Below are 27,240 nucleotides of genomic sequence, written 5' to 3'. Positions count from 1 at the left end.
GTCATAGAAAGGGGAAAGAGTACGAGAGAAGGTTACTTGTATCTCATCTCTTCTTCAACTATGAGGTGTCTTTTGTCTCAATATTTTTTAACATCCTGCAGTGAATTGCTTTGTCAGCACCTTTGGAACTGCTTCATGAAGCTCTTGACATTTCCAAATATGGCTATAGCTGCTTTGGTGCCAGGAAGGTGCAACAGTGCAGCTGACATACTGCTATCTTGAAATGGTTGAGCTTCATTAAAATGTCTTCAGAGACATAATTTCTACCTTTTATAGCCATCATAAAAATAGATTGTGTGCATTGTTTTGATAAAGTGAATGGATACAACCTGTGAGTGTGGTAAATCTAAGTAATTTCAACAAATATTTAATGGATGACTTAATTTACCCACATCAAAATGTTATATTGCTGTAGATTAAACTGGTCAACATTGAGTATGCTGCTAATTGTATTTTCTAAAGAGAATATTAGATGTTTGCCTTATCTCTGATGCAGAGTGGTAGAAAAATTTAAAAGTATATAACAAATACATGACCATTGATGAATTTCATAGAATTAGTACCATAAGGTTGTAGAAATACAGAAGTGATATGTCAAGATTTATGAAGAAAAGGGAAAGGAGAATCAATAAATTATTAGCATGCAGAACTATTTTATACCTGACATATTAGTAATGTTTACTTTCCTCTTTCCCGATGTTAACTTACTTGCAGAAAATATTGTTGCTTTTCATTATTCCAGAATTTTTCACTTCTTTATATGTTTATTTAATGCCACTACCAAACTGTAATAATTTTCGATTTGTATCATTTTACTCAAAATTAGGATTAGTATCATGAATGTGTCATGAAACTTGGTGTTTTGCAGTTGCAGTATTGTTCATTGCAGGGGCAAAATTGCTACAAATTAGTGTTCCATAAATACAATGATTAAATATAAATAACTGGCACAAAAAAAGAAAAAATGAGGTAGTGTCTGCTGGTTTATTGTCTGATCAGAAATCTGATGGGGAGAGGAAGAAGCTGTATTCGTACTTTTCGCTGTGTGTCATTAGGCTCCTGTCCCTGACAGTATGGATGAGTAAGGGGCATGGCCTGGGTGGTGATGGTCCTTAATGATAGAGGCTGCTTTCTTGAGATACTGCCTCTTAAAGATGTCCTTAATGGAGTGGACCTAATGCCCATGAGTCTACAACTCTCTGAGGCCATTTTCTGTCCTGTCCATTAGCACCTCCATACCAGACAGAGGTGCAACCAGTCAGAATGCTCTACACGGTACACCTGTAGAAATTTGACATACCACATCTCCTCAAACTTGTAATGAAATATAGCCATTGGCAATCCTTCTTTATGATTGCATCACTATGATGGTCCTAGATAGCCTTAGCTGTAGCAAAAAAATGTATTATGTCAACCTGGAAATTAGAAGATAGCCTGAGAATATGTCAATGGTACATAGAAATGAATAAATGTACTCCATCGGAAAAAAATAACATATAATTTAAGAAATAACATCACAGTATTCGAACAAATTTGGGAACCGTACATGGAACACAGCAGAGAAGTCCTACCGCGGACTTCCACCCCCTAAAATGACAGAAGGAGAAGAAGACGAAATGAACTGACCCAGTGTGTAAAAGTAGATGACACAATTTTCTTGTTTATTTTCATTGTGTGATGACACTGTTTAATGTATCATACAGGTTGAACATTGAGTGGGTGGGGGGGGGGTGAAGGAGGGAGGGAAGGGAGGGGGGGGGAGGTGAGAAAATGACACTGTGTACATTCAAGAGGGAAATGTTTGTGTGTATTTTGGTCAGTATGGTTCATAGTGTGAAAAATTAAAAAAATTTAAAAATATATGATGGTCCTAGGATGGATCTTCAGAGATCTTGGCACCCAGGAATTTAAATTCCTTTACCTACTTCACTGCTGACCCCTCGATCAGGACTGGTTTATTCTCTCCTGAATTTCCCCTCCTGAAATCCGCAAACAGTTCCTTAGTTTTGCTTAGTTCAAGATTGTTGTTCCCACACTCAAATAGCTGATATATCTCACTCCTGTACACTTCCTCGTTGTCTGTGATTCTGCAGACATTTGTGACATCATCAGAAACTTTGTAAATGGCATTTGAATTGTGTCTAGCCACACTGTCATGGATGTAGAGAGATTAGAGCTGTAGGCTAAGCAGACATCCTTGAGGCGTGTCTATGTTGATTGTCAGTGAGGAGGAGACGCTGTTACCAATCCACACTAACTGTGGCCTTCTGATGAGGATCCTTTTGCAGAAGAAGGTGCCCATATTTTGCTTGCTGACCAATACTGAGTGTATGCAAGTGTTGAAAGCTGAGTTGTAATCAATGATTACACCAAAGAAAAGGTACAAGGACTGCCTAAAGAAATCTCTTGGTGCCTGCCACATTGACCATCGCCAGTAGGCTGATCTCGCCTCAAACCGTGCATCTTGGCGCCTCACAGTTCGGCGGGCAGCAACCTCCTTTGAAGAAGACCGCAGAGCCCACCTCACTGACAAAAGGCAAAGGAGGAAAAACCCAACACCCAACCCCAACCAACCAATCTTCCCCTGCAACTGCTGCAACTGTGTCTGCCTGTCTCGCATCGGACTTGTCAGCCACAAACGAGCCTGCAGCTGACGTGGACATTTACCCCCTCCATAAATCTTCGTCCGCGAAGCCAAGCCAAAGAATCAATGATAAACAGCCTGATGCAATTGTCCAGGTGATCCAGGGCTGAGTGGAGAGCAAATGAGATTGCAACTGCTGTGGAACAATTATGGTGGTAGGCAAATTACAGTGGGCCCAGGTCTTCGATATAGGTTAATTCTGGTCATGACCATCCTCTCCGAGCATTTCATTACAGTAGATGTGAGTGTTACTGGGCAATATTCATTGAGTGCTCTTGGGTATGATTGATGCCCTTTTGAAGTAGGTGGTAGCCTCCAATTTCAGCAATGAGAGATTGAAAATGACCATGAACAATCCAGCTAATAGCTGGGAACATATTTCCAGTAGCTGGAATACCATCGGGGCCTGATGCCTTGTGAGGTTTCACCCTCTTGAAAGATGTTATGACATTGGTCATAAGACAGACATTACAGTGTCGCCAACTTCTGCAGCGATCCTCGATACAGTTGAATTCTCCTTTTCAAAGTAAGCATAAAAGATGTTCAGCTCATTGGGTAGTTAAGCATCACATCCATTTATGATGTTAGGCTTAGCCTTGTAGGATGTAATGGCCTGCAAGTCCTGCCATAGCTGGCGAGTATCTACTTCAGTTTCTAACTTCTCTTGGAATTGCCTCTTTGCTGTTAAGCTGGCTATCACTGATGTAAATATGGTCAATATTTTAATATATATTTGGGATGAGCATATAAACCTAAATTAACACCATGGAAGTTCTGCACCATTAGTCCCATCATCATCTCAGATAAAACATTAAATTAAATTTATGGCCTGTCAGGTAAACATAAGGATCTCTGGAGACTATTTCAAAGGAAACACAGAAGTTATCTTTGTGTTCTTGCCAATATTTATTCCTCAATGAACAGCAGTAAAACAGTTTATCTGTTTATTACCTCATTTATGTGTTTGCGTGTTTGCTAGACACAAACTGGTTTCCAATTTTCCTACATTAGCCCAGTGATTAAGCTTCAAAAACAGTTCATTACCTGTAAGGTGCTTTGGAACAACCTGTAACTATGCAGGTCACAGTATCAATATCAATTTATTGCATTCAAAAGTTATTAGCCAATCCCATACCAAATATTATTCAACCTATCAACATCTTTTACAAGAGATGAATGATATTTTTTTCCTTGCATATATTTACCATGGGTGCTGTTCTGCAACTCAACGCAGCCGTGAGGTGTGATTATTTATTAAATACAGCACTGTTGCAGACTGCAGTGCAGCCTTCAGTGGTCCACATGTTCCATACTATGTGGTCCACACCCTATGGCTCTCTTTTTTTACCACACTTGTAAAATTTAAGTTTAATTGTTGATCAACATCTGTGATCACAGTTTTATTTTGAATGGGGTAGCATACTCTGATTCTAAATGTCCCACAGGTGCAGGTAGCGGGTCGTGATCATTGATGGTAACCATGACAAAGGAAAAGGATGTATATTGTTGGGAATCTTCCAAATCAATATTGGGCAAAAGATATCAAAATAAAATAGACTAAATAAAATATGCAGGGAAATGCAAAAATAAGAATGCTGATGCAAATGACTATCAGAGAAGAAAAATTGAGAAGGGAGAACATAATTCAAGATTCAGTTTATTATTATAGTAATAAAATGATGTCATATTACATGAAGTTTATTCGTGCCTGCTGCATAATGAGATAAAGAGAGAACATCATGAAACGAGTTAAATAAAAACAGTGCTAAAACCACAGGCAACGTCTATGGAAAGAGAAACGAAGTTAATTTTTCAGATTGAAGACACTTCATCAAAAGATTGGGGACCTTAAAGCTGGAGAGCATAGATTCAAGCTGAGAAGGGAAATATTTAAAGAGCACTTGAAGGGGCAAGTATTTCACATCACAGATGGTGTGTACATGGAACAAGTTGCCAGAGGAAGTGCTTAAGGTGGGTACAATTACAGACAGGAGATAGTAGATTGGAGAAGTTTAGATTGACATGGCAGTGTTGTGAGGGAAGGGAAAGGTTCTGTGGATTCAAAGAATAGTAGGTCTGGACACGAGCTGAATGCAGAAATAATATTTAATAGAAAGTACATAATGGGATCGCAACAGGGATAACACATGCAAGTTTTCTCAATCACACAATACAGTGCAGTGAGTCAGATCAGATTTAACACTACCAAACAGAAATTTCATACACTCTTACAAGCACAGTACAACCCAGTCATGTCAGACTTAATACTACTGATACTAGCAACTGTTTATGCAGTCGCCACAACCAATGACTACAATACGCTACCCGCTGTTCCTTATTTATTGTGGGCATGGCTCAGGGTGCTAACTACAATTAAACAGTATACAACAGCCCAGATCCTTCTGTCGTGCCCAACTTACCAGCAACTCCTCCAGAAATGTCCACAGCAGGGTTCATCTCAGGGCCGAAGAGCAAAAGAGAAATAGCTTTTGCAGGTGATGGACTTTATAGTGCAGTAAGGTGGAGGGTCTGGTCCAGGTAATCACTAGGTTTAATGGTCAGCTGGGCACCAATGGGTGGGGGGGGGGGGTCAGAGTCAAACATTGATTGGTAGGTGATGCAACCTCCAACTAGGTTCCAAATGGAGAAGTCATGTAACCTTCCACAATGCCACCAAGTTCCAGACAGAGAGGCCACATGATCCTCCACAATCCATATTTCCACCAGGTTCCAGACAGAGAGGCCACATGATCCTCCACAATCCATATTTCCACCAGGTTCCAGACAGAGAGGCCACATGATCCTCCACGATCCATATTTCCACCAAGTTCCAGACAGAGAGGCCACATGATCCTCCACAATCCATATTTCCACCAGGTTCCAGACAGAGAGGCCACATGATCCTCCACGATCCATATTTCCACCAGGTTCCAGACAGAGAGGCCACATGACCCTCCATAATCCATGAAACTAGTTCAGGTAAACACCTTGTTTGGCATAGACGAGTTAGGCCCAAAAAGCCTGTTCCCATGATGGATAAACTATGTCTCTAACTCAGTAAAGTGAAACAATTTCATATTTCAATTGCCAAGAACGTGGGGGAGTGATGGATAGGAGAAAGGATCTATCTCTGATCCATGAGGTTTGCCATATGGGTCAGATGTTGATGAAGTACACTGAAGAATGTGGCTGAAGAATGCCTCTTGTGAGCATTTGGAATATAGACTAATTGTTAAATAATTTTCAATTATTTTATATTTCAAAATTGTGGATTAGTAAGCCTAACATAAAGATGAGAGCTGACAATTTTTATACAATTGTTAAAGGCAACCTTTCTAAAAGTCTCCAACACAAACTGAAAGTCTCTTTAAAAAAAATATTAGTTTGGAAATACCATTGTGTGCGGGCTTGGGAATTATTGATCATTGCTTGATTGGATTGCAGATTCTTTCCTTTTTATTGTTTTCTGTTGATAAGATGGAGAAGGGGCTTGCTTCAAGCACACTTCAATGTGGAATTGAACGTATGAGCTTGACCAGGTGAGAGATGAAAAATTCAGACGTGTGACTAGTTTAACCATGGTTTTGATTTTCATTGATGCTTGATCCTGAACAATGTTTATGTTCAGGATGATGATGATTTTCTACATGGCAAGGAAATAATTCAGGTGGTGAAACCTTTGGAAGTGGATTTGATGTACATGACGTGATCGGCTCTCAAGATTTGTTCCATCTTTTGAACTTTAGTCCTGCCTGACCCCTGATATTTTCTTGGAAAGGCCAGTAAGTCACATTGTATAATCTATGAATAGCATTTTGCTTTGGCAGCTAATGCAATATCAGATAGTTTATTTTCTATTAATTATACATGTCTTTCTTCTTTGGCTTGGCTTCGCGGACGAAGATTTATGGAGGGGGTAAAAAGTCCACGTCAGCTGCAGGCTCGTTTGTGGCTGACCAGTCCGATGCGGGACAGGCAGACACGATTGCAGCGGTTGCAAGGGAAAATTGGTTGGTTGGGATTGGGTGTTGGGTTTTTCCTCCTTTGCCTTTTGTCAGTGAGGTGGGCTCTGCGGTCTTCTTCAAAGGAGGCTGCTGCCCGCCAAACTGTGAGGCACCAAGATGCACGGTTTGAGGCGTTATCAGCCCACTGGCGGTGGTCAATGTGGCAGGCACCAAGAGATTTCTTTAGGCAGTCCTTGTACCTTTTCTTTGGTGCACCTCTGTCACGGTGGCCAGTGGAGAGCTCGCCATATAATACGATCTTGGGAAGGCGATGGTCCTCCATTCTGGAGACGTGACCCACCCAGCGCAGCTGGATCTTCAGCAGCGTGGACTCGATGCTGTCGACCTCTGCCATCTCGAGTACCTCGACGTTAGGGGTGTGAGCGCTCCAATGGATGTTGAGGATGGAGCGGAGACAACGCTGGTGGAAGCGTTCTAGGAGCCGTAGGTGGTGCCGGTAGAGGACCCATGATTCGGAGCCGAACAGGAGTGTGGGTATGACAACGGCTCTGTATACGCTTATCTTTGTGAGGTTTTTCAGTTGGTTGTTTTTCCAGACTCTTTTGTGTAGTCTTCCAAAGGCGCTATTTGCCTTGGCGAGTCTGTTGTCTATCTCATTGTCGATCCTTGCATCTGATGAAATGGTGCAGCCGAGATAGGTAAACTGGTTGACAGTTTTGAGTTTTGTGTGCCCGATGGAGATGTGGGGGGGCTGGTAGTCATGGTGGGAAGCTGGCTGATGGAGGACCTCAGTTTTCTTCAGGCTGACTTCCAGGCCAAACATTTTGGCAGTTTCCGCAAAGCAGGACGTCAAGCGCTGAAGAGCTGGCTCTGAATGGGCAACTAAAGTGGCATCATCTGCAAAGAGTAGTTCACGGACAAGTTTCTCTTGTGTCTTGGTGTGAGCTTGCAGGCGCCTCAGATTGAAGAGACTGCCATCCGTGCGGTACCGGATGTAAACAGCGTCTTCATTGTTGGGGTCTTTCATGGCTTGGTTCAGCATCATGCTGAAGAAGATTGAAAAGAGGGTTGGTGCGAGAACACAGCCTTGCTTCACGCCATTGTTAATGGAGAAGGGTTCAGAGAGCTCATTGCTGTATCTGACCCGACCTTGTTGGTTTTCGTGCAGTTGGATAATCATGTTGAGGAACTTTGGGGGACATCCGATGCGCTCTAGTATTTGCCAAAGCCCTTTCCTGCTCACGGTGTCGAAGGCTTTGGTGAGGTCAACAAAGGTGATGTAGAGTCCTTTGTTTTGTTCTCTGCACTTTTCTTGGAGCTGTCTGAGGGCAAAGACCATGTCAGTGGTTCCTCTGTTTGCGCGAAAGCCGCACTGTGATTCTGGGAGAATATTCTCGGCGACACTAGGTATTATTCTATTTAGTAGAATCCTAGCGAAGATTTTGCCTGCAATGGAGAGCAACGTGATTCCCCTGTAGTTTGAGCAGTCTGATTTCTCGCCTTTGTTTTTGTACAGGGTGATGATGGTGGCATCACGAAGATCCTGAGGCAGTTTACCTTGGTCCCAACAAAGCTTGAAAAACTCATGCAGTTTGGCATGCAGAGTTTTGCCGCCAGCCTTCCAGACTTCTGGGGGGATTCCATCCATACCTGCTGCTTTGCCACTTTTCAGTTGTTCGATTGCCTTATATGTCTCATCCAGGGTGGGAACCTCATCCAGCTCTAGTCTTAGGGGCTGTTGAGGGAGCTGGAACAGGGCGGAATCTTGGACTGAGCGGTTGGTACTGAAAAGAGATTGGAAGTGTTCTGACCATCGGTTGAGGATGGAGATCTTGTCGCTGAGGAGGACTTTGCCGTCTGAGCTGCGCAGCGGGCTTTGGACTTGGGGTGAGGGGCCGTACACAGCCTTTAGAGCCTCGTAGAAACCCCTGAAGTCGCCAATGTCCGCGCTGAGCTGTGTTCGTTTGGCGAGGCTAGTCCACCACTCATTTTGGATCTCCCGGAGTTTGCGCTGAAGATGGCTGCATGCGCGACGGAAGGCTTGTTTCTTCTCTGGACAGGACGGCTTTGTAAGGTGAGCCTGGTGGGCAGCTCGCTTCTTTGCCAGCAGCTCCTGGATTTCCTGGCTGTTTTCGTCAAACCAGTCCTTGTTTTTCCTGGAGGAGAAGCCCAGTACCTCTTCAGTGGATTGCAGTATGGTAGTCTTCAACTGATCCCAGAGGGTTTCAGGGGACGGGTCCGTGAGGCGGGTTGCAACGTCGAGCTTTGCTTTGAGGTTTGCCTGGAAGTTTCCTCTCACTTCGTCTGACTGCAGTTTTCCAACATTGAACCTCTTTCTGGGGGCTTTATTGTTCCTGGGCTTTGGCTTGAAGTGAAGGTTGAGCTTGCAGCGAACCAGCCGGTGGTCAGTGTGGTATTCCGCGCTAGGCATGACCCTGGTGTGGAGCACATCTTGTTTGTCACTTTCTCGCACCAGGATGTAGTCCAGGAGGTGCCAGTGTTTGGATCGGGGATGCATCCAGGTGGTCTTAAGGCTGTCCCTCTGCTGAAAAAGGGTGTTTGTAATGACAAGCCGCTGTTCTGCGCAGAGCTCCAACAGGAGGCGCCCATTGTCGTTGCACTTGCCGACGCCATGCTTGCCCAGGATTCCTGGCCAGGTTTCTGAGTCTTTGCCGACACGAGCGTTGAAGTCGCCCAGGATGACAACCTTGTCGGCTGTAGGGGTACGTTGGATGAGGTTGCGCAGGTCGGTGTAGAACTTGTTCTTTTCTGCTGGTTCTGCCTGGAGGGTTGGAGCATAGACACTGATGAGGGTGATGTGACGCTTGTTTTGAAGTGGGAGTCGCATGGACATGATTCGGTCCGAGAGGCCTGTCGGAAGGTTTTCGAGTTTGGAGGCAATGAAGCTCTTGACCATGAAGCCTACACCAGATAGGCGTCGTTCATCCGAAGGCTTGCCAGACCAGTAGAGTGTGTAGCCCGCGCCGCGTTCTTGGAGGCTGCCTACATCTGCCAGGCGGACTTCACTGAGAGCGGCTATGTCGATGTCAAGTCTGAGGAGTTCATGTGCAATGAGGGCAGACCGACGTTCAGGTCGGTGGCTGTCAGTCTTGTCTAGCATGGTTCTGATGTTCCAGCATGCTAGCTTGAATTTGTGAGCATCTTTTGAGGGTGAGGACGTGGAGGGGGAGGACGTTGAGGGGGAGGACGTTGAGGGGGAGGACGTGGACCTGTCCTCGGGCCTGCGCAAAGGAGCTTTTAGGTGGAGTGCAGTGCGCGCAGTACTGGCCCCACCCTTTACACCCATGGTTCGTGTGCCGTGGCCAAGCAAGCAATACATGTACAATTGTACCTAATGGCCAATTTGTATCGTCAACTCTCTCAAACCAAAATTGCATTTTTACCATCAATATCCACCACAATCTTAACGTTGCTAAATGATCAATCACAAGTTTTGTATTAGAAAATAAGAAGTAAATTAATCAATAATAAGAAAAATGGTTGATTAAGTAAATAATGTTTGAAAGCTTAAACCCAACTGACACAAACTCGATGATCTTGAAATTCATTTGGGTGGCACCACAAATTGGTGTATTTAGGAGTGGTATAAAATTCCACTGTGGCCATTTTCAGATTTCAATCTGGGTTCTCCTCTTTCTAAGACATGCATGCAAGCCAACTGGCAAGCATGATGAGGTCCAAAGATGTACAACACATGTAAAACACAGCAGCAATGTGGCCTTTGAACATTCATGCATTCATTATTTACTGTTGATTTAGGAACTAGAGATGCATACTTAAACAGGTAAATCTCAGATGCTTGAACCTGTTATCAAGGAGCCAGAGATACTGATTATCCTCCTCTATTTGCTGCCAATAATCTCATCACCAATAATATCTGCCGCAGATGGTGTCTATTCCCCAAATTGCATCACCAAAAGTCAAGTTTATTTATCCTATTATTCCTGGTGCTGTGAGAAGTGTTCTTCATGGGTGGTCTAACAGCTGTACAAAGTCGAAGGGCAAGAGCACAATTACAGAGCATAGAGTTACAATGAGAAAGATCAATTAGTAGAAAGCAAGGACAGCATGACCACGGTGTCATGGGGTTCATTAAGAGCCTAGTAGCTGACGGAAGAGTTTAAAGATTGTAGGTGCATGGTTTCACACACCTGAGCCTTCACTCTCCTCCCATCAGGAGATGTGGCTCTTCAATCTTCTTTTTATCCCTTAGTCTACCCCATCCAAACATCTTCCTATTGCATGTCTAATCTATATTCCAACACACCCTCCATTAGCTCCCCTTTAAACAAAAAATAGTATTCCGAGAAGAAAATCTTATCCCCATTGGACCATTCTACCATGCACAATGTTCTGGGTCTCAGAGTCACAGAGGTCTACAGCGTGGACACAGGTCCTTCAGCTCAACTCGATTATGCCAGCAAAACTCATGCTATTTGGCTGAATTTGGCCCAGATTACTCCAAATCTTTCTATCCATGTACCTTTCTAATTGTCTTTTACATGTAACAATTATTTCCATTTCTACCTCTTCTTCTGGCAACTTCATATACACTCCAGTGAAAAAGGTGCTCCTCAGGTCCCTTTCAAATCTTCCTCCTCTCACATTAAATCTATGCCCTCATGGCTAGTAGAATCTCAGGGCTTAGTCTAAAATTGATATTGCCTCCCCATACATTTCTAGCCCAATATCATCAGAAAGTAAAATTGCTGAGGGTGCAAAAGAGAAAGAATGTGAAATAATGAATATGAGAAGATAGAGAAAGTTATTGATAGAAGAGAGCAGATAAGAGAAGTACCAAACAGAACTTCAAAATGTCCTGGTAAAATTAAGATTAAGCAAGTTATGAAACATCAGTGTGCAGTTTTGGTCACCTTATCTAGGGAAGGATGTTCTTGCAATGGAGGGAGTGCAGTGGCGATTCACCAGGCTGATACCTGGAATGGCAGGAATGACTTATGAGGAAAGATTGCACAAATTGGGATTGTACTCGCTGGAGTTTAGAAGATTGAGAGGGGATCTCATAGAGACATAAAATTCTGGCAGGACTGGACAGAATGGATGCAGATGGGATGTTTCCAATGATGGGAAAATCCAGAACCCGGGGCCATGGTTTGAGGATAATAGGCAAACCATTTAGGACCGAGATGAGGAGGAATTTCTATACCCAGAGGGTGGTGAATCTGTGGAATTCATTGCCACAGAGGGCAGTAGAGGCAGGTTCATTAAATATATTTAAGAGGGAATTAGATATATTTCTTCAATATAAGGGTATTAAAGGTTACGGAGAGAAGTCGGGGACAGGGTACTGAACTTTAAGATCAGCAATGATCTCGTTGAATGGCGGAGCAGGCTCGAAGGGTCGAATGACCTACTCCTGCTCCTATTTTCTATGTTTCTATGTTTCTAACCTGAGAGTTTCATGGAAAGCATATTTCAGGAGGTGGTTGCCCAGTGTTTGAGAGCATACAGGTCAAGAGGATTCAGTGACTGCAAGTGAGACTCAAAAAAAAAAAATCAAGTAACACAGAAGGACTTAGAGGGCATCTTCTCTCCAGTCTGTTTTAAATTCTGAGGACTCCTGAGGGATAGGATTTCTCTGGGCAGCTCGGCCAAAGCAAAAAAGGGTGGTTGATTGAACAGGAAGATAGGATAGAGGTCAATAGAGCAAAGGTTGTAGAAGATTCTATAGTTGGATGCTGCAGACTAGAAATTCTGTGGTTACAGGTATAATCCTGGGACAGTATGTTGCCTCTCTAACACCAGAGGGTGAAGGTTATCGCTGATCATTCTGGAGGGGAATGGTGAACAGCCGTGGTGTCTATGGTGTTGGTCCATTTTAGTATGAGTGATGTAGGTAGATAGAGCTGTGAGGTTCCACAGGCAGATTTTAAAGAGTTAGAAAAGATATTAAAATGAAAGACCTTGAAAGCAGTCATCTATAGTGTAATCCCTGTGAAAAAGGAGAATAACAGTTACAGTTGTGGTGGTACACCACCGGCCTACTGCAGGGGGCAACCTCTGTACCTGCAGGAGTGTAAGGGGACAGGACAACACCTGACCAGTTGTCAATCAGTCAGCCTGAATGGATCAAGCCCCACCCGGTCGGGTGTCAATCACCCTCCGGGATATAAGCCTGTGCCGGCTTCCCGAGGCCTCACTCAGAGTTGCTGCAGCCACAGCCAGCCTAGCTCTGTGGAAGTCTTTGTGGATTAAAGCCTGTTGTACAGTCTTTACCTTGTGTGTGTCTGATTCTGTCAAACAGCGCACCACAACAGTTAGCATAGTCAGGTGGCATGATTAGCGCAACGCTATTACAGCACTACTGACTTGGTTTCGAATCTGGCACTGTCTGTAAGTGTGTGCCCTCCCTGTACCCATGTGGGTTTACTCCAGGCTCTCCAGTTTCTTCCCATCCTCCAAAATGTATGGGGGTTGTAGGTTGATTAAGGTTATTTGGGCAGCACGAGTTCATGGCCTGGAAGGGTTTGTTACCATGCAGTATGTCTAAATTTAAAAGGTGGCTCAGTTAATAGAACTAGCCATACAGGTTTAAATCCGGCGCTTCGCTGGTCAGGGAGCAGTGTAAATTTTCTGCCGGCCAGGTAATGCCTTTAGTGCTTGATGGCCTCTACAATGGCTTGAGCCTCTTTCTCCACTGATGGGTTCCAAAGCTCGTGGCCTTGTAGGGTGCAGGAGAAAAAGGCAATTGTCCTGCCCGCATGTTAAAGGTGACGGCCAGAGTTACGTCAGAGACATCGCTTTCCACCTGGAAGGGTGCATTCTCGTCCATCACATGTATGTGGCCTTTGCGAATTAGCTCTGAATATAGTCGAAAGCTGCCTGGGCTTTGGCTGACAATGGGAAAGAGGTGGATTTTAAGAGGGGGCAGATCTTATCTTCATAGTGAGGGACCCACTGGGTGTAGTAGGAGAAGCAGTCCAGGCACCTCCTTAAGGCTTTCATGGTCCTCGGGATCGAGAAGTCTAACAGGGGATGCATTCGATTGGGGTCAGGGCCAATGATGCCATTCTCCACCGCATAGCCCAGGATCGCCAGACATTTTGTCCAGAACACGCACTTACTGGAGTTGTACGTGAGGTTCAGAGCCTTGGCTGTGTGGAGAAACCTCTGGAGGTTGGCGTCATGATCTTCCAGAGAGTGGCCACAAATAGCGACATTGTCAAGATAAGGGAAGATGGCCTTCAACCTGTACTTGTCGACAATTTTATCCATCAGCCTCTGGAAGACCGAGACCCCATTAGTGATGCCGAAAGGGACCCTCTAGAACTGATAAAAACATCGGTCTGCCTCAAATGCTGTGTAGGGGTGGTCCTCGGAACGGATTGGTGACTGATGGTATGCAGCTTTCAGGTCGATGGTCGAATAGACCTGATACTTCGCAATTTCATTTACCTTGTCTGAAATTTAACAGAAGGGGTTATGCATCCAGGAGTGTGAAATGATTAATTGTTCAGCTATAGTCAATCACTAGCCTGGACCCTTCTTCTCCTTTCACGATTACCACCTGGGCTCTCCATGGGCTGTTGCTAGCCTCAATGATGTTTTCTTTGAGCAGCCGCTGTGTCTCGGCTCTAATAAATTCTCAATCCCCCACACTGTATATCCTGCTCTTTGTAGCTATTGGTTTGGAATCGGGAGTCAATTTTGGAAACAAGGGTGAGGGAGAATCAATATTTAAGGTGGAGAGACCACATGTGGAGTCTGGCTTTTGGGACCTTCCATTCTGCACCATGATTGAAGGGAGAGGGCCAGAGTACTCCATGGTTACACTTTTAAGGAGACACAGGAAGTCCAGGCCCAGCAACACAGGAGAACACAAATCCTTCAGTGCGTACCATCAGATCATCGCAGAGTGTGAGTACAAAGCTAGGAAAATATGAGAGTCCGTCAGGTACACTCTTAAGTTTTACCCCAGAGCCATTGCAGAGTTTATAAAGTTCTCAGTGGAGCCAATTTCTACCAGGCAATCGGTCAAATGTTCGTTTACCCTCACCTCCATTGTCGAGTTATTCAATTGATGAGGTATTGCCTGATCCAGGACGACTGATGCTAGTACTCCAGAAACCCTGTCACTCCCCATGCAGATGCCAACTGTCTCCTCTTGGCCCATGGGCAGACAAGATAGTGTGGACCACGAGCCACGGCAAGATGGCCACCCTCCATCTTGATCTGACGAAGGACTAGGTGGCGTCGACCTCAAGGTGCAGCAAGATGGCCACCATGGCTTCCCATGATGCTTTACTTCTGGTGGCTTGTCCTGCCACGAGACACGGTGAGCAGCACAGTGAGGCTGAGGTCAGCACTTCGGGACTCATGCATGGGTCGAGCGATGATCCAGGGGTTGCACACATTGTCACCCTCTTTGAGTTCCCTTTAGCCTGGCAGACTTTCACCCAGTGCCCTCACTTACCACATCCTGAGCACACAGAGCCCTTCGCGGGGCATCGGAGCGGGGTTTGCTGTGCCTGTCCACAAAAGTAACATCCCCAGTCAAGTGTGGCTGCAGCAGTCGATGCTGAGGCTCCGGGGGTCACTGGAGCCCCAATGACCTGGTCCTCTGAAAAGGCACCACTTTCGCCCGTGTGGTCATCAGCTCCCAGTTGGGCCTGTTTGAATGCTTTCGCCAGCTCCAGGGTGCTGGCCAAGTTTTTCTTCCCCAACTCTAGCAGTCGCTATCTCAAATACCTTGATCTCACTCTTGCCATGAGGGGGGTCCTGGTTTGTTCCTCCTCTCTCACCCAGGCCGTGGCCACTTCATAGTGGCATTTTCTAGTCAGGGTCCACAGTTCAAGGACATAATCATCTAGCGACACAGCCAGATACTGCTGACGTAGAGAGAGTCAGTGCCTCACCAACACGTCATTCTGGGGCCTCATGTAGCGGACCTTGTAAGTAGCACAGTCTCTGATGACGGCGTACCCTTGGGGCCGACTCAAGAGAGAGAAGTGCAGATCTCCGGAGACTATCCGAGTTAAAGACTACTTGTGTGGCCGTCATGTAGGACTGAAAGCACTCCAGCCAGTAGGCCAATTCCTCCGGGGTCCTCAGCGGATAAAGAGTCGGCCTGGAGCATGCCTGGCTTCAACAGGGCTTCCATCCTGTTTAAAAGTTAAGATATTAAAATTGTAACGTGACTGATTGCATTCAGAGACAAGTAAGGAGTACAAACATGCTTTTAATAGGTTACAATCAATGACCGGTAGACACAATAGTCCTGACACAATAATCTGCGGTAAGGTAGGGAAACCAGGGTTTACATTGGGGAGGGTGAGGGTGGAGCCAAGGGAGGATCCATCCACCTGAACAATACATAGACAGTGAATTCCAGTTCATTGCACAGGTGAATATCGTTGGACCGCTGCCAGTTCACCATGATCGACAGGTTCACCAGGTGGCCAGAAGCTGTACCACTCACTGACACATCCACAGAGTCCTATGCCAGAGCCGGCATTTGCCAGCTGGGTTGCACGTTTCGGCTGCTTGCCAGCATTACCTCAGACAGGGGGTTGCTGTTCATGGCCAGCCGATGGTCGACACTGGCACAGCTTCCTGGGACCCAGCTGCACCACACCACCGCCTATCACCTGCAGTCTAATGTCCTGGTAGAGCATTTCCACCGGCATCTGAAGTCGGCCCTGATGGCGCGTCTCCGAGGCCCTGATTGGGTGGACGAGCTCCCGTGAGTGCTTCTTGGCATCCACACGGTTTCCAAAGAAGACTTGGGCAGGGTTGGTTCAATTTGCTTTTGATTCTGTGTCGTTCTTTTGCTCACTGTGTGCCTAGGGCAACTACTACATGTTTATGTACATGTATACTGTAGATGCACCCATGCAGGAATGCAGGATATGCAAGATACAGCAACAATAACAGTGTAAATTAAATATTACATAATATACAAGACAAAAAGAAAGATAATAACAATGAAAGGATTGATAATAAATACTCATTTGCAGTTAGCATAAGAAAAAATGTGACATATCAGTCATGCAGTCAGTACTTTGTATGGTTCCGGAGTCATGCATGGTTCCATCCAAGCATGATGAATGGAGTGGTGTGGGGATGTTCAAGTGCCGGATGTTGCATTCAAACTATTCTTGAATATAGAGGTTCTGGACTTAAGGCTTCAGTACCTTCTGCCTGAATGTGGCAGTGAGAAGAGATTGTGGCCAGGATGATAGAGGTTATTTATGATGTTGATTGCCTTACTGAGGAGATGTTTCACATTGATGTTTTTAGTGGATGGGAGATCAGTGATAGACTTGGCTGAATTGCCACCTTCTGTAGCCTTTTTCATTCCAGGGGATTCAGGTTACCAAACCAGGCCGTGATACACTGGTCACATATTATAGACAGGAGGAACATGGCACGGGACAGCTTTAGATTCCTTGGACACGAGTCGCCAGCTCTGGGAGAGATAAGCCTTGTGCAGAATTAAATCTCACAAAGCTAAAAGGCAAGGAGGTTCGCAGGTGCTGTAGGGACAACTAAAACTTAACATGGACGCAGGAAAGTACCAGTGAATAAAAGAAAAATAGGTACAGAAATAATTTGGAGACATAAATAACACAGCAACCAGAATCCAAGCATTTCCAATTAGCACTACAGGAAAGGAGGGTGGGTATAAATAGATTTAAATTGCATGTACATAAACACAGAAACATTAAATAAAGTTGGTAAGCTGTAGGCGTAATTAAAGACATCAGACCATAATGCTGTGGCAATAACAGAGACCAGGCTAAGAAATGGCAGGAATTGGCTCAAAATATTCTTAGCTGCAAGGGTGATCATGAAAAATAGCAAAGAGGATAAAAGCAAGGAAGAGTGATAGTATTGATCAGGGAAAATATTACAAGGCTGGAGAGAAAAGAGGACATGCAACTTTCAGACAGAATCGATCTGCTGAGAATTAAGACTCAATAGAGATGCAATTATACTACTGGGTGTACTCCACAGTACTCCATGCAATTGGAAGAATACTGAGTCGCAAATTTGCAGTGAAATACTGTCCTTAATGCACATGGGGGAGGCCAGTGAAGATGTGAGAGTTATGGAGGATATAATGGACGATTCCCTTTTTCCTCACCTACCACCCCGAAAGCTTCCACATCCAACATATCATCCTCTGCCATTTCCACCACCTACTACGTGATCCCACCGGCAGACACATCTTCCTCTCTCCACCTTCCACAGGGACTGCTCCCACCATGACTCCCTCGTCCACTTCTCCCTTCCCAGCAATCATTCCCTTTGGCACGTACACCTACATCTGTGACCACAGGAAGTGCTACGCTGGCACCCATACCTCATCACCATACCCCACCAGCCTCCCTTCCCCCTTAATTCTACCCTCTCCCGTATCATATCATCTACCCTCCCACCTCTGATCTCTTCCCTGTTAGTCTGTGCTCCTCACCCTGCCCATTCTTCTTCCTCTCCTTTTCTCTCACTTCCTGTCCCACCTGCCTGCTTTTTGCTCATACCTTGACGAAGGGCTCAGGCCTAAAAAGTTGGTTACCCTTTACTTTTTATGGATGACTTGATCTGCTAAGTTTCTTCAGCACTTTTGGGTATGGCACTATAATTCCATTGTCTGCATACTCTTTTTTAAACCCCTAATAATTTCTTATTTATAGATACCTCTGCCATGGGGACATATTTCACCACTATTGATGCCCCTCATAATTTTATATACCTATATCAAGACTGCTCCGCCTCCTCGAAAAAAAATCTATTCATTCTCTCTTCAAACCTGAAACATTTTATTCCAGGCAACATCCTGGTGAGTCTCTTCTACACCCTCTCCAGTGCAATGACGTAGTTCCTATAGTATATCTACCAATTTCACATAGTACTCCAGCTGTGATCTTTTAGGTGCTCTTTTATGCAAATACCTATTACTATATTCTGTTCCCCAATGAATGAAGGCAAGCATCCCCATGCACCTTCTTCATCACCTTACGTACATCTGTTGGAACCTATGGAATCCTTTACCCTGAGTGACACGCATCTGGTCACACTCGCTAAACTCCCTTTGACCTCGAACAGGCTCCTGCAAGCCCTTGGGCACAGCGGCGGTTTAAAGGGTCAAGCCGAATGGTCTACTGCTGCTCACATTTTCCATGTTCTGGCACACCTTATTTCTAAATAGTTCTGCTTCATCTCCCAGGATCCCCTTCTTTGCTCATTATTCTCCTATATAATTTCTCCTGTCTCAGCCTGCATTAATTTTCCTTTTGCTTTATATTTATTCATGCAAAATCTTTTAACTTGTTTTTTTCTGAAATATCTTTGCTTGCTTATTCTCAACTTTCCTGTTCCTATTCTTTATCAATGCCTTGAAGAAGTACAAGGACGGATGCTCCAGCAATGCTATCTTCTGGATCTTTACACTTGACTCACTCATGGTCACATACCTCCATTCCTTCTGAATGATCAGTTCTACAGTACTACTTGGTGACTCCCAAAGTATCAAGGTGATTACCTCCTTCCCAATCCATCACGGTGTATGATCCTCCAAATCCAGCTCATCAACATTGAGCCAAATTTCCTTGAGCTGTCTTTGTCCAGCTGTCGCAAGTACAGTAGATACGCTAACAAATAACAGCAATTCTGCACAATACAGACAGAAAAAAAAATCAAATTATATTCCTCAAACAATGTTTCATACCCTCATCAAAAAATAAATGTGTTTCAAATCTCCTTTACATGCTTGACATTCATAACCAGTTAATGATGTTTTATCTCAACACAGGAAAGGAATTTGATTTATTGACCAATGACAATAGAAGCAGTCAAAAGAATGAATGTAGAAACATGCCATCTTTTTCATTTCCTGCTAGCCTGTATAGTTGCTAATTTAGCAACTTAATTTATGTTAAGAGTTTTAATTACTGCTGGCGGCTTTGTCCTGACTTTGCAATCTCATAGCGCAATGCTACTGTGCACCTTCTTATTTCAGGTTGAAAGAGCAACAATTACCATTGCCACCCTGTCCAATTACCATTATAATATGCAACAAACGTTACTTTGAGCAAAATTATGCAACATAAATGACTTCTATTTATACTTGCCCTTGTCACCATGTAATGTGATAATACTTTCTTCCAGGGAATAGACTTTCTGAAAGATTTTAATGGTCCTACCCTCATTAATGTGTCAGATGAAAAAACTAAATAATGGAATATTTGGTTCTATGAAAGAACGTATTTTTCGATGAAAGGATGTGCATCATGAGCTGCAAATCCTTCAAGTGGAAAACCTGTTAAGATTTAACAATGTGCTATCAATCATTTTTTTTCTTCCAATTCCCTCGAGGTTTTTGAAAACTAAATCTTAATCTTTTCATTCTTGCAGCTTGTGTCAGCATTTAGTATCAGCTCAATTATAGAGATAATTACTTTGAAATAGGAAGAAGTAAAAAAAAAGTGACAACAATTTCTGTGCAGTATGGGCACCTGGTAAAATGGCCATGAACAGAGTTTATGTATGCTTCCTCTAGTACTGCTATTATAGATCCAAGTAAGTGTTCCCACTCCAGATATGCAGATGGAATTCTATTGGTAGAAAGCTATGTTTAGTTTTATTTGTTGTAGTTTGCTAAAGCTCTTTCTCCAAGAGAGTGCCATCACCCTTGTATTGAGTAATCTTCTTCCTCAGGTTCAAATTAACCTGTCATAAAGAACGTTTGGAAGAGTCATTATGGTTGAGCATATGAAAATTCTCTTCTCCTCCCCAGTTGTTTTTACGTGCTACAGAGCAATAAACAGTGAAATTACCTAATAAACTATAAAATTGCTAATTAGTGTTGTTGTATCTCTGCTTCATTGAGCAGGTTTCATTAAGATCACATTAAAGTTAATTTATAGAATTTCTGGTGCTCAACATATTGTTGATCATTAATAATTATTTAAGTCATTACTTCAATATATTTTTATTCCGATCCTATTCTCTCCAATAGTTTGGAGAGTAAGATTATGTTGTAATCAGTGGAATTAAAGGTAGGCGTAAAGTCTGAACTCACCGGGAAATTAAAAGGATTTTTTTTTTAACCTTGAATTGTTGTAAATGCAGCATTTTTATAATTTGTTTAAAAGGGATCAGTGATGGAGAGATCCAAATGAGGAAAATTGTTTAAAGTCAACATTGAAAAAAAAGTTAGAAAAAATATGATGTACAATTGATTTGTATAAAACATCCTAGGAATTTATCTTTAGGCACTTCCAGATGAAAATGTGGAACAAAGAGTAACGAGTAAAATGCTGGGATGCAATTCTTGGCCTGATTCCCATCCAAATGTTTCCTCTACTGTAAGTTTCTCTGATTCTTTGAATCACTGAAATCATCCTATTTTTGTCATCTTATGTAATTACAAGTGATGAAAAATTCTGAGCCTGTGGGAAAAGAGTGGAAATATTAGCTTTTTCAAAAGGCTGTGATGGGCAGCATTGCTTGAAAGGTGACAGGTCCTGCGGCATTCAAAATTAGAATTTGTCATCCCTTCCCACGATATTTACGGGTAATCATAGTGAGATTAGGTTTTCATATTCTACAATGTTTATTTTCTCTATCTTTGTCTGTTTGACACAGGAACTCCTTACCTATGATTTGAGAGGATTGCTGAATTATTTCCCATTTATTAATAAGGTTGTTTTCGTGCCAGCTACCAGAAGGTGTAAAAAATACCATCAAAATGTAATAATTTCTCCTTTAATTAATTGTATTTACTCACCACATTATTTCCATTCAGTTAGCTTAAACGAGAGAGTTTCTGCCACAAGCCTTCTCTTATAATTGCTGTCAATCTAGAGTTAAAAATGAAAACTTGCAGATGCTGTGATCGAGTTCAATACAAAAATAAAGAGCTGAAAAAACTCAGCCGGTTACTCAGCAACAAAAGGTGACCCTCGTTTTGGGCCTGAGGCCTTCATTAAGCTTAACTGTCAATTGTTATCCTTGAAGATAGGCAACATTACAAAGTCCCATAGTGGTCATCACAATTTGTCTTTTGATGTACTCTGATAACAGTTTATTGACACAGATATCTTGCATGGGTTGAAATGTTCTTGTCAGAAATCACAATACTGTAGATGCTGGAAATGTAAATTAAAACCAGAAAATACATTATTTCATTTAAATAATATTTTATCAGAACAGGGAAACATTTACTTTGATTGGGGAAGGGTTGAGAAAACAATACGGAAAGTGATCTGGAGATATTGAATGGCATAAGTGGTGGTAATGTTGAATGAAAGGGTTTATGGACATAGGAATGGCTTTTTAAATATCGGGAAATTAAAGAGAAACAAAAGTACATACATGAAATGTCAGAAACAAGGCTAGTATCACTGAATTTGTTCCTGCAAGAGGAAGTCCATTTTAAGAAATGCTGTTTGAATATGACAAATTTGTGTAGCCAATTGCCTGCACTGCAGATGTGTCGTCCTGCTCTCATCACTACTGTGAGCGCAAAGGCATCTGGATCGCCACCACTCTATACCCAAATCAAAGCAAACCCATTTGTGTGTGTGTATAAGCACTCGCACTCACACCCAAGTTCCTTGGAGTCCACTTCACTAGTGATCTATCCTGGACACACAACATCTCCTCACTTGCTAGGGAGGTGCCGTAGTCACTGCACTTCCTGAGAGGTCTGAGGCAGGCAAGGTTACCAGCCATGATTCTGTCAACTTTCTACAGGAGCTCTATCGAGAGCTCTATGGCCAGCTGCATCACAGCGTGGTACAACGGCTGTAGAGCATTGGATCAGAAACCATAAGAGTGGCAGAAAGGATCGCTGGGGTCTCCCTCCCCCAGCATCGACCTGAGCTACCGTGATTGTTGTCTGAAGAGGGCTCGTAAAATTGTTAAGAACTCCTACCACCCCGCACGCAGTATCGTTCAACTACTCCTGTCAGGAAAGAGATAACCAAAGTTTCAGAACCAGAACCACATGCCAGAGAAACAGCTTCTTCTTAAACTGCTGAATGACATACAATCCCTCCGAGCGTCTACTGTTTTTTTGACAACATCTATTTACGTTTAATATATCTACTGCATGTAAATGTCTGCTAATAATGTGTTTGCAAGTTTTTACACTGAGAACTGAAGCATGCTGTATTTGTAAACAGTGGTACTTGTACAATTGAATGATAATAAAAGGCTTGAACTTGAAAATCTGGAGGGTTCAGCGTCCACGGGTTGAGATGGTCATTCAACAATATGGGTTAGAACCTTTTGTCATTTTGACAAAGGATCCAGAGCGGAACCATTGAGTGACCATTTCAGCCTGACCCACCGAGTTCCTCCATCATCTCTTCCTTGGCTTTGATGTTCCCATTTGAGATGGCAGGGAGGAGAAATTATTCCTTATGCCTAAAGCAAAGTGCATATCATTTCTGCCTGAAAGCTGAATGAGCCAACATGGAACCTGGTGTAACTCTTATCAGAATGGTGGGAGAAATCGTTAAGAGCACGATTGGTGATTGGTGTGGGACACCATTAATTGATAGCAATGTGTCAGTGATGGTGGTAACGGTCAAGAACCCCACCCCCACAATTGGGTAATGAACAAGGGACCTTGGAATGCAGAGTTATGTTTAGTGGTCAAGTGAAGGCAGTCCTGATGAAATCCCCTGCATAATTTTCAACCAGAAATGGCAGCTCAACAAACGATTAGATGGTTAGAGAAAGTTGCTGAAGAGTGTGTTCGGCTGTTCGCAAGCCTCCCCCACCCCAGCGCAGATTAGGCCATCACTGGGGGCATTTGGAAACGAGCCTAGAAAATAATCAAAGCAGCTCCCTTTGGTTCCAGAGTTAACTTGCACGTCAAAACAAAGACCCTGAATGCATCATCAGGTTTGCGAATCCATTAACTGTTGGTGCCACCACTCAGTAAAATTGTATGAAGTTGTATGATGATTCTTGAATCATCCCTTAGATGTTCCAAAAAGAAACACTGGGCAGGGCGAGAGTACAAGCTTGGTCTTGAAATCTTTGTGGTTATGTCACCAATTTGTGGCAGATTCTACTCGAGTTTTATTCCCCCCGTCTTCAGCAACCCGTTTAACCTTGAAGCAAAATGAGAGGGACTGGGAGCGTTAGCATTCACAGCGAGGCAGATGGGAGACTCCCCTGATCAATGGTATCACCCAAGCTCCCGCTGTGAGATGACTGGCTACTTTCTGTCGGCGAGTGTAATTGCAGGCTCCCGGAAACGAAGGGGAAGCATTTTCATTTCTGTTCCTGGAGAGCGATCGTGTCCGAGGAAGCCTGGACTCGTTTAGAATGAGCATGGTTAAGGGCAAACGCCGCAACCCAAGATGTAAGTATTGGCGCTGGACCAATGCGACTCCGTTCAGGCGCTTGAGTGAAGCCAGTGACCCTGCAGCCAAAGGTTGCGTTTCAATTGAATGCATTTCAAGGCAAAGGTTGCATTTAAAGTTTGAATTTAAATTCCATTCGCGGGCAAATCGGGAAAGTTGAGAGTTCAGTTTGTTACCCTAAAGTGATCTTTTGTTACATAAAATCCCGCTTTATTCCCCGTATTGCCAGAACTTTAAACGACTTATCGCAAAGAAACTTGCCTCGAATTGAAACACGCGCAATTGCGGTGCGAGTCTCACAGCGAAGTGGGGTTGAGATTTTGTTGCTGTTGGCTGTAAATATTGCCACAAGTGAAGTCGTTTCAAATGAATGGAGCATGTCCTCAACACCGAAGGACAAGGGAGGAAGGAGGAGTGACAGGAATGCAGAGACGGTGTTTTCCTTCCATGTAACATCCAATTTGAAACCTCGGAACTGCTATCCCTCAAACTTCATTTACTTATCGCGGGGGATTCAACCAGCTACAAATCATAGAGGTGAAATTTATTTTTAAGGGAATGTTTTCCATTGAGATTAATGCAGCGCCTTTGGGATGCACTGGGGAGTTCTAACACTTTGCTACAAATTGCCCTGGAAAATCCGGCAGCTGTGTGCCATCATCTCCTTGAAGGCGACGGCAGTCAGAGCGTAAGTCGTCTATTACTGTGGTGGGTAACTTTTGTCGACGGGCATTTAATCTTGAGGCAGTGGGAAAGGAAAAGAATACAATTCTATGGCGTGGTTTGCAGTCTTTATCAAAACATTTTGTGTTTTACAGATAATTAGCACTTGAAATGTGAACATGTCTTAAATATTTTGTGTGTTTTCTCAATCAACATTGTACACAGTGTGATATGCTGCCGGTGTTCACTATTTGCTTTTTTAAAAAGCAGCATGGACAATCCTACCAAAATATTTCTTCTCTTTGTAGTGAGTTGCAATTTTGTGGTTTCCGGATGAATACTTCTGATACATCATACATGGTGTACCTATATTGTTAGATGCTTGAGATCAAAACTACAGAATTGTTTTAAAAAAAATTATATTCATATTTTTGAGTTATAAAATGTGAATTAGATTGCCTCTAATTGGATTTTTGCTTCAGAACGATTGAGGTGAGCTTTGGACAGTTTTGAAATCAAATATTGTTACATTCAGAAGATCATGATCCAGTATTAAGCTTGGGGATGAATTCACTAGCCTTGAAAGAAAGGGCAGGAAGCATTAACCTGTCTTCATTGATTGTATTGAAAATAATCATGCGCTGCTTGTTCAATTAAATGACCTTCGTGCTACGATCCGGCTATCCAAGCCCATCAGCAGGGGCCAATATCATCGGTGCAGGAAGGAGATAAAATTCACTTCTACCTCTGAGAGCCGAGGTGGACAGAATTGAAGCGACATTGCATTTGTGTCTGGCCCTCCTGAGTGAGGGATGATCTGTTTATGCCCACCATTCCTCTTCACTTATCTGCAGTAGTAATTTATTTCCAAATCAGTAAGATCACTGTCATCATTTCAACCAATCCTCTGTGCTGACCAACTGTCAAATTGGCAAAATAATTTGATTGTCTCTTGGCATGTGAATTGATTTTTTAAATTGGTTTTTAATCATCTCCCAATCATTTAAAAAAAACAAGCAATGAGGAATGTAACATAGGGTGGCATGGCTGGCATGGCGGTTAGTGCAACTGGGGTTCGAATCCCGTGCTGTCTGTAAGGAGTTTGTATGTTCTCCCTGTGTCTGTGGGTTTTCCCCAGGGGCTCAGGTGTCCTCCAACCATTTCAAAAAACCTACTGGAGTGTAGGTTAATTGGGTGTAAATTGTATGACCGTGACTCGTGTGTCAAAATGGCCTGTTATTGTGTTTTATGTCTAAATTTTAAAATAGAGGATCATCGTGAGAATGACAGCATTAATGACCTCTGTTTGTATGAGTGACTCTGCAGTGATTTGTACTGCCAGTCTACCCCTCCCTGCAAAAGGTGTGTGGTATGCCTTGAACGCAAGGTGGATTTCAGCTGGAACAATAGGCAAACAGATATTGTCTGACCTGGGAAATATTGAAGAATGGCAAATATGGAACAGACTAAGCATTGCTTTTGTACATAGATTGAAGATTTTAATGCATAAAACCCTGCATCTGTAGGGGGCAATGAAGCTTTCTATTTGCAGTCCTCTCATGAAATCAGACAGCTATATGACCTGAGGTTTTGAATGAAGTACCTCAAGTTCAGTGACCCCATGTGCCAATGTATATGTCTGCAACCCACTGCACCAGCTCTTAATTCATCACTCCACCAATTTATCAGCAAACAAGTGAGACCATACCTCACACCACAAGTATGGATATATTTTGCAGGCTTCATGTTCACAGTGCAGTCTTTGCATAAACAATCAACAATCTTCCAAATCACCCAAGCAAATTTGCAACATTCACTGGCACCCTTTCTTCTCCATTTCAATAAAAAGTGATGTCAAGCATCAGGCCGTAACTGGGGATGGAATAGTGCATTGCATGTCCCAATCTCTATGGAGCATGCTCACTTCGTTGATGTGGGAGTAGCTTTGATGGGACTAAAAATATCAAAGGATGTTATCCTTGTCAAAGGATATTCTCTTTCCACTTCACATTCTATTTTTTAAATGCCTTCTGATTCGCAGGTCAAGGAAAATTCTTCCTGATAGCCTGATATTCTGCCACCTCCACCAAAACCATGCCCTTTCTTCTTTAAAATACCCCAAAATTGTGGCCTGGCAGGGAGGTGATGAATAGTGAAAAGGCAGCATGAAGGCATGAAGAAATCTTGTGACTTGATTGCATGGATGACCACCAACTACGACACTAAGTAAAGATAACTTGGAGATGGCATGCAGAAGTCTGCATTTAATGATTTTATTCATGCATGGTTTGCAGTCAGAATGGAGGTAAGGATATTGTCTGGAGGCTGACATTCTAACAGAAATTTTCTGCTGAATGCTCCAATAAAGACTTCATTGGGGCAGGCCACAAAGAAATAGAATTAAATTTAGTGAGCAAGGAAGCACAAGCTGAACAGCAAGGAGCATAGGGTTGTGTGCAGAAGTGGGGGACCTTCCTTTTCACTTTGGAAGTTGTGAGCTAATGAGGACATCCAGCAATTAAACAGCATTTTCATCCTCCTCGTATCTACCCATCTTTGTATCATGTGCACAATTGGATGAGAGAATTAAATGACTGTAATC

At 43.3% G+C, this 27,240-nt stretch overlaps 1 protein-coding gene across 5 annotated transcripts in view; it reads left to right on the top strand.

The window, feature by feature from the left end:
* Positions 1–27,240, top strand: part of LOC138755655 (RNA-binding Raly-like protein) — a 454,313-nt gene that overhangs the window by 169,408 nt on the left and 257,665 nt on the right. Inside the window, exon 1 of one of the 5 annotated variants that reach the window (XM_069922040.1) lies at positions 23,829–23,974. The exons of the other annotated variants lie outside the window; for them this stretch is intronic. Coding sequence (XP_069778141.1) covers positions 23,938–23,974 — 37 coding nt within the window. The 5' untranslated portion in view covers positions 23,829–23,937. Of the gene's footprint in view, positions 1–23,828; positions 23,975–27,240 lie in introns of those variants that run through there. 5 annotated transcript variants of the gene reach the window in all.

The sequence above is a fragment of the Narcine bancroftii genome, chromosome 2 (assembly GCF_036971445.1).
Source record: "Narcine bancroftii isolate sNarBan1 chromosome 2, sNarBan1.hap1, whole genome shotgun sequence".
In the NCBI taxonomy this organism is placed as follows: domain Eukaryota; kingdom Metazoa; phylum Chordata; class Chondrichthyes; order Torpediniformes; family Narcinidae; genus Narcine; species Narcine bancroftii.
Note: the sequence above shows the minus strand (reverse complement) of the source record. Positions and strands in the feature narration are given on the sequence as shown.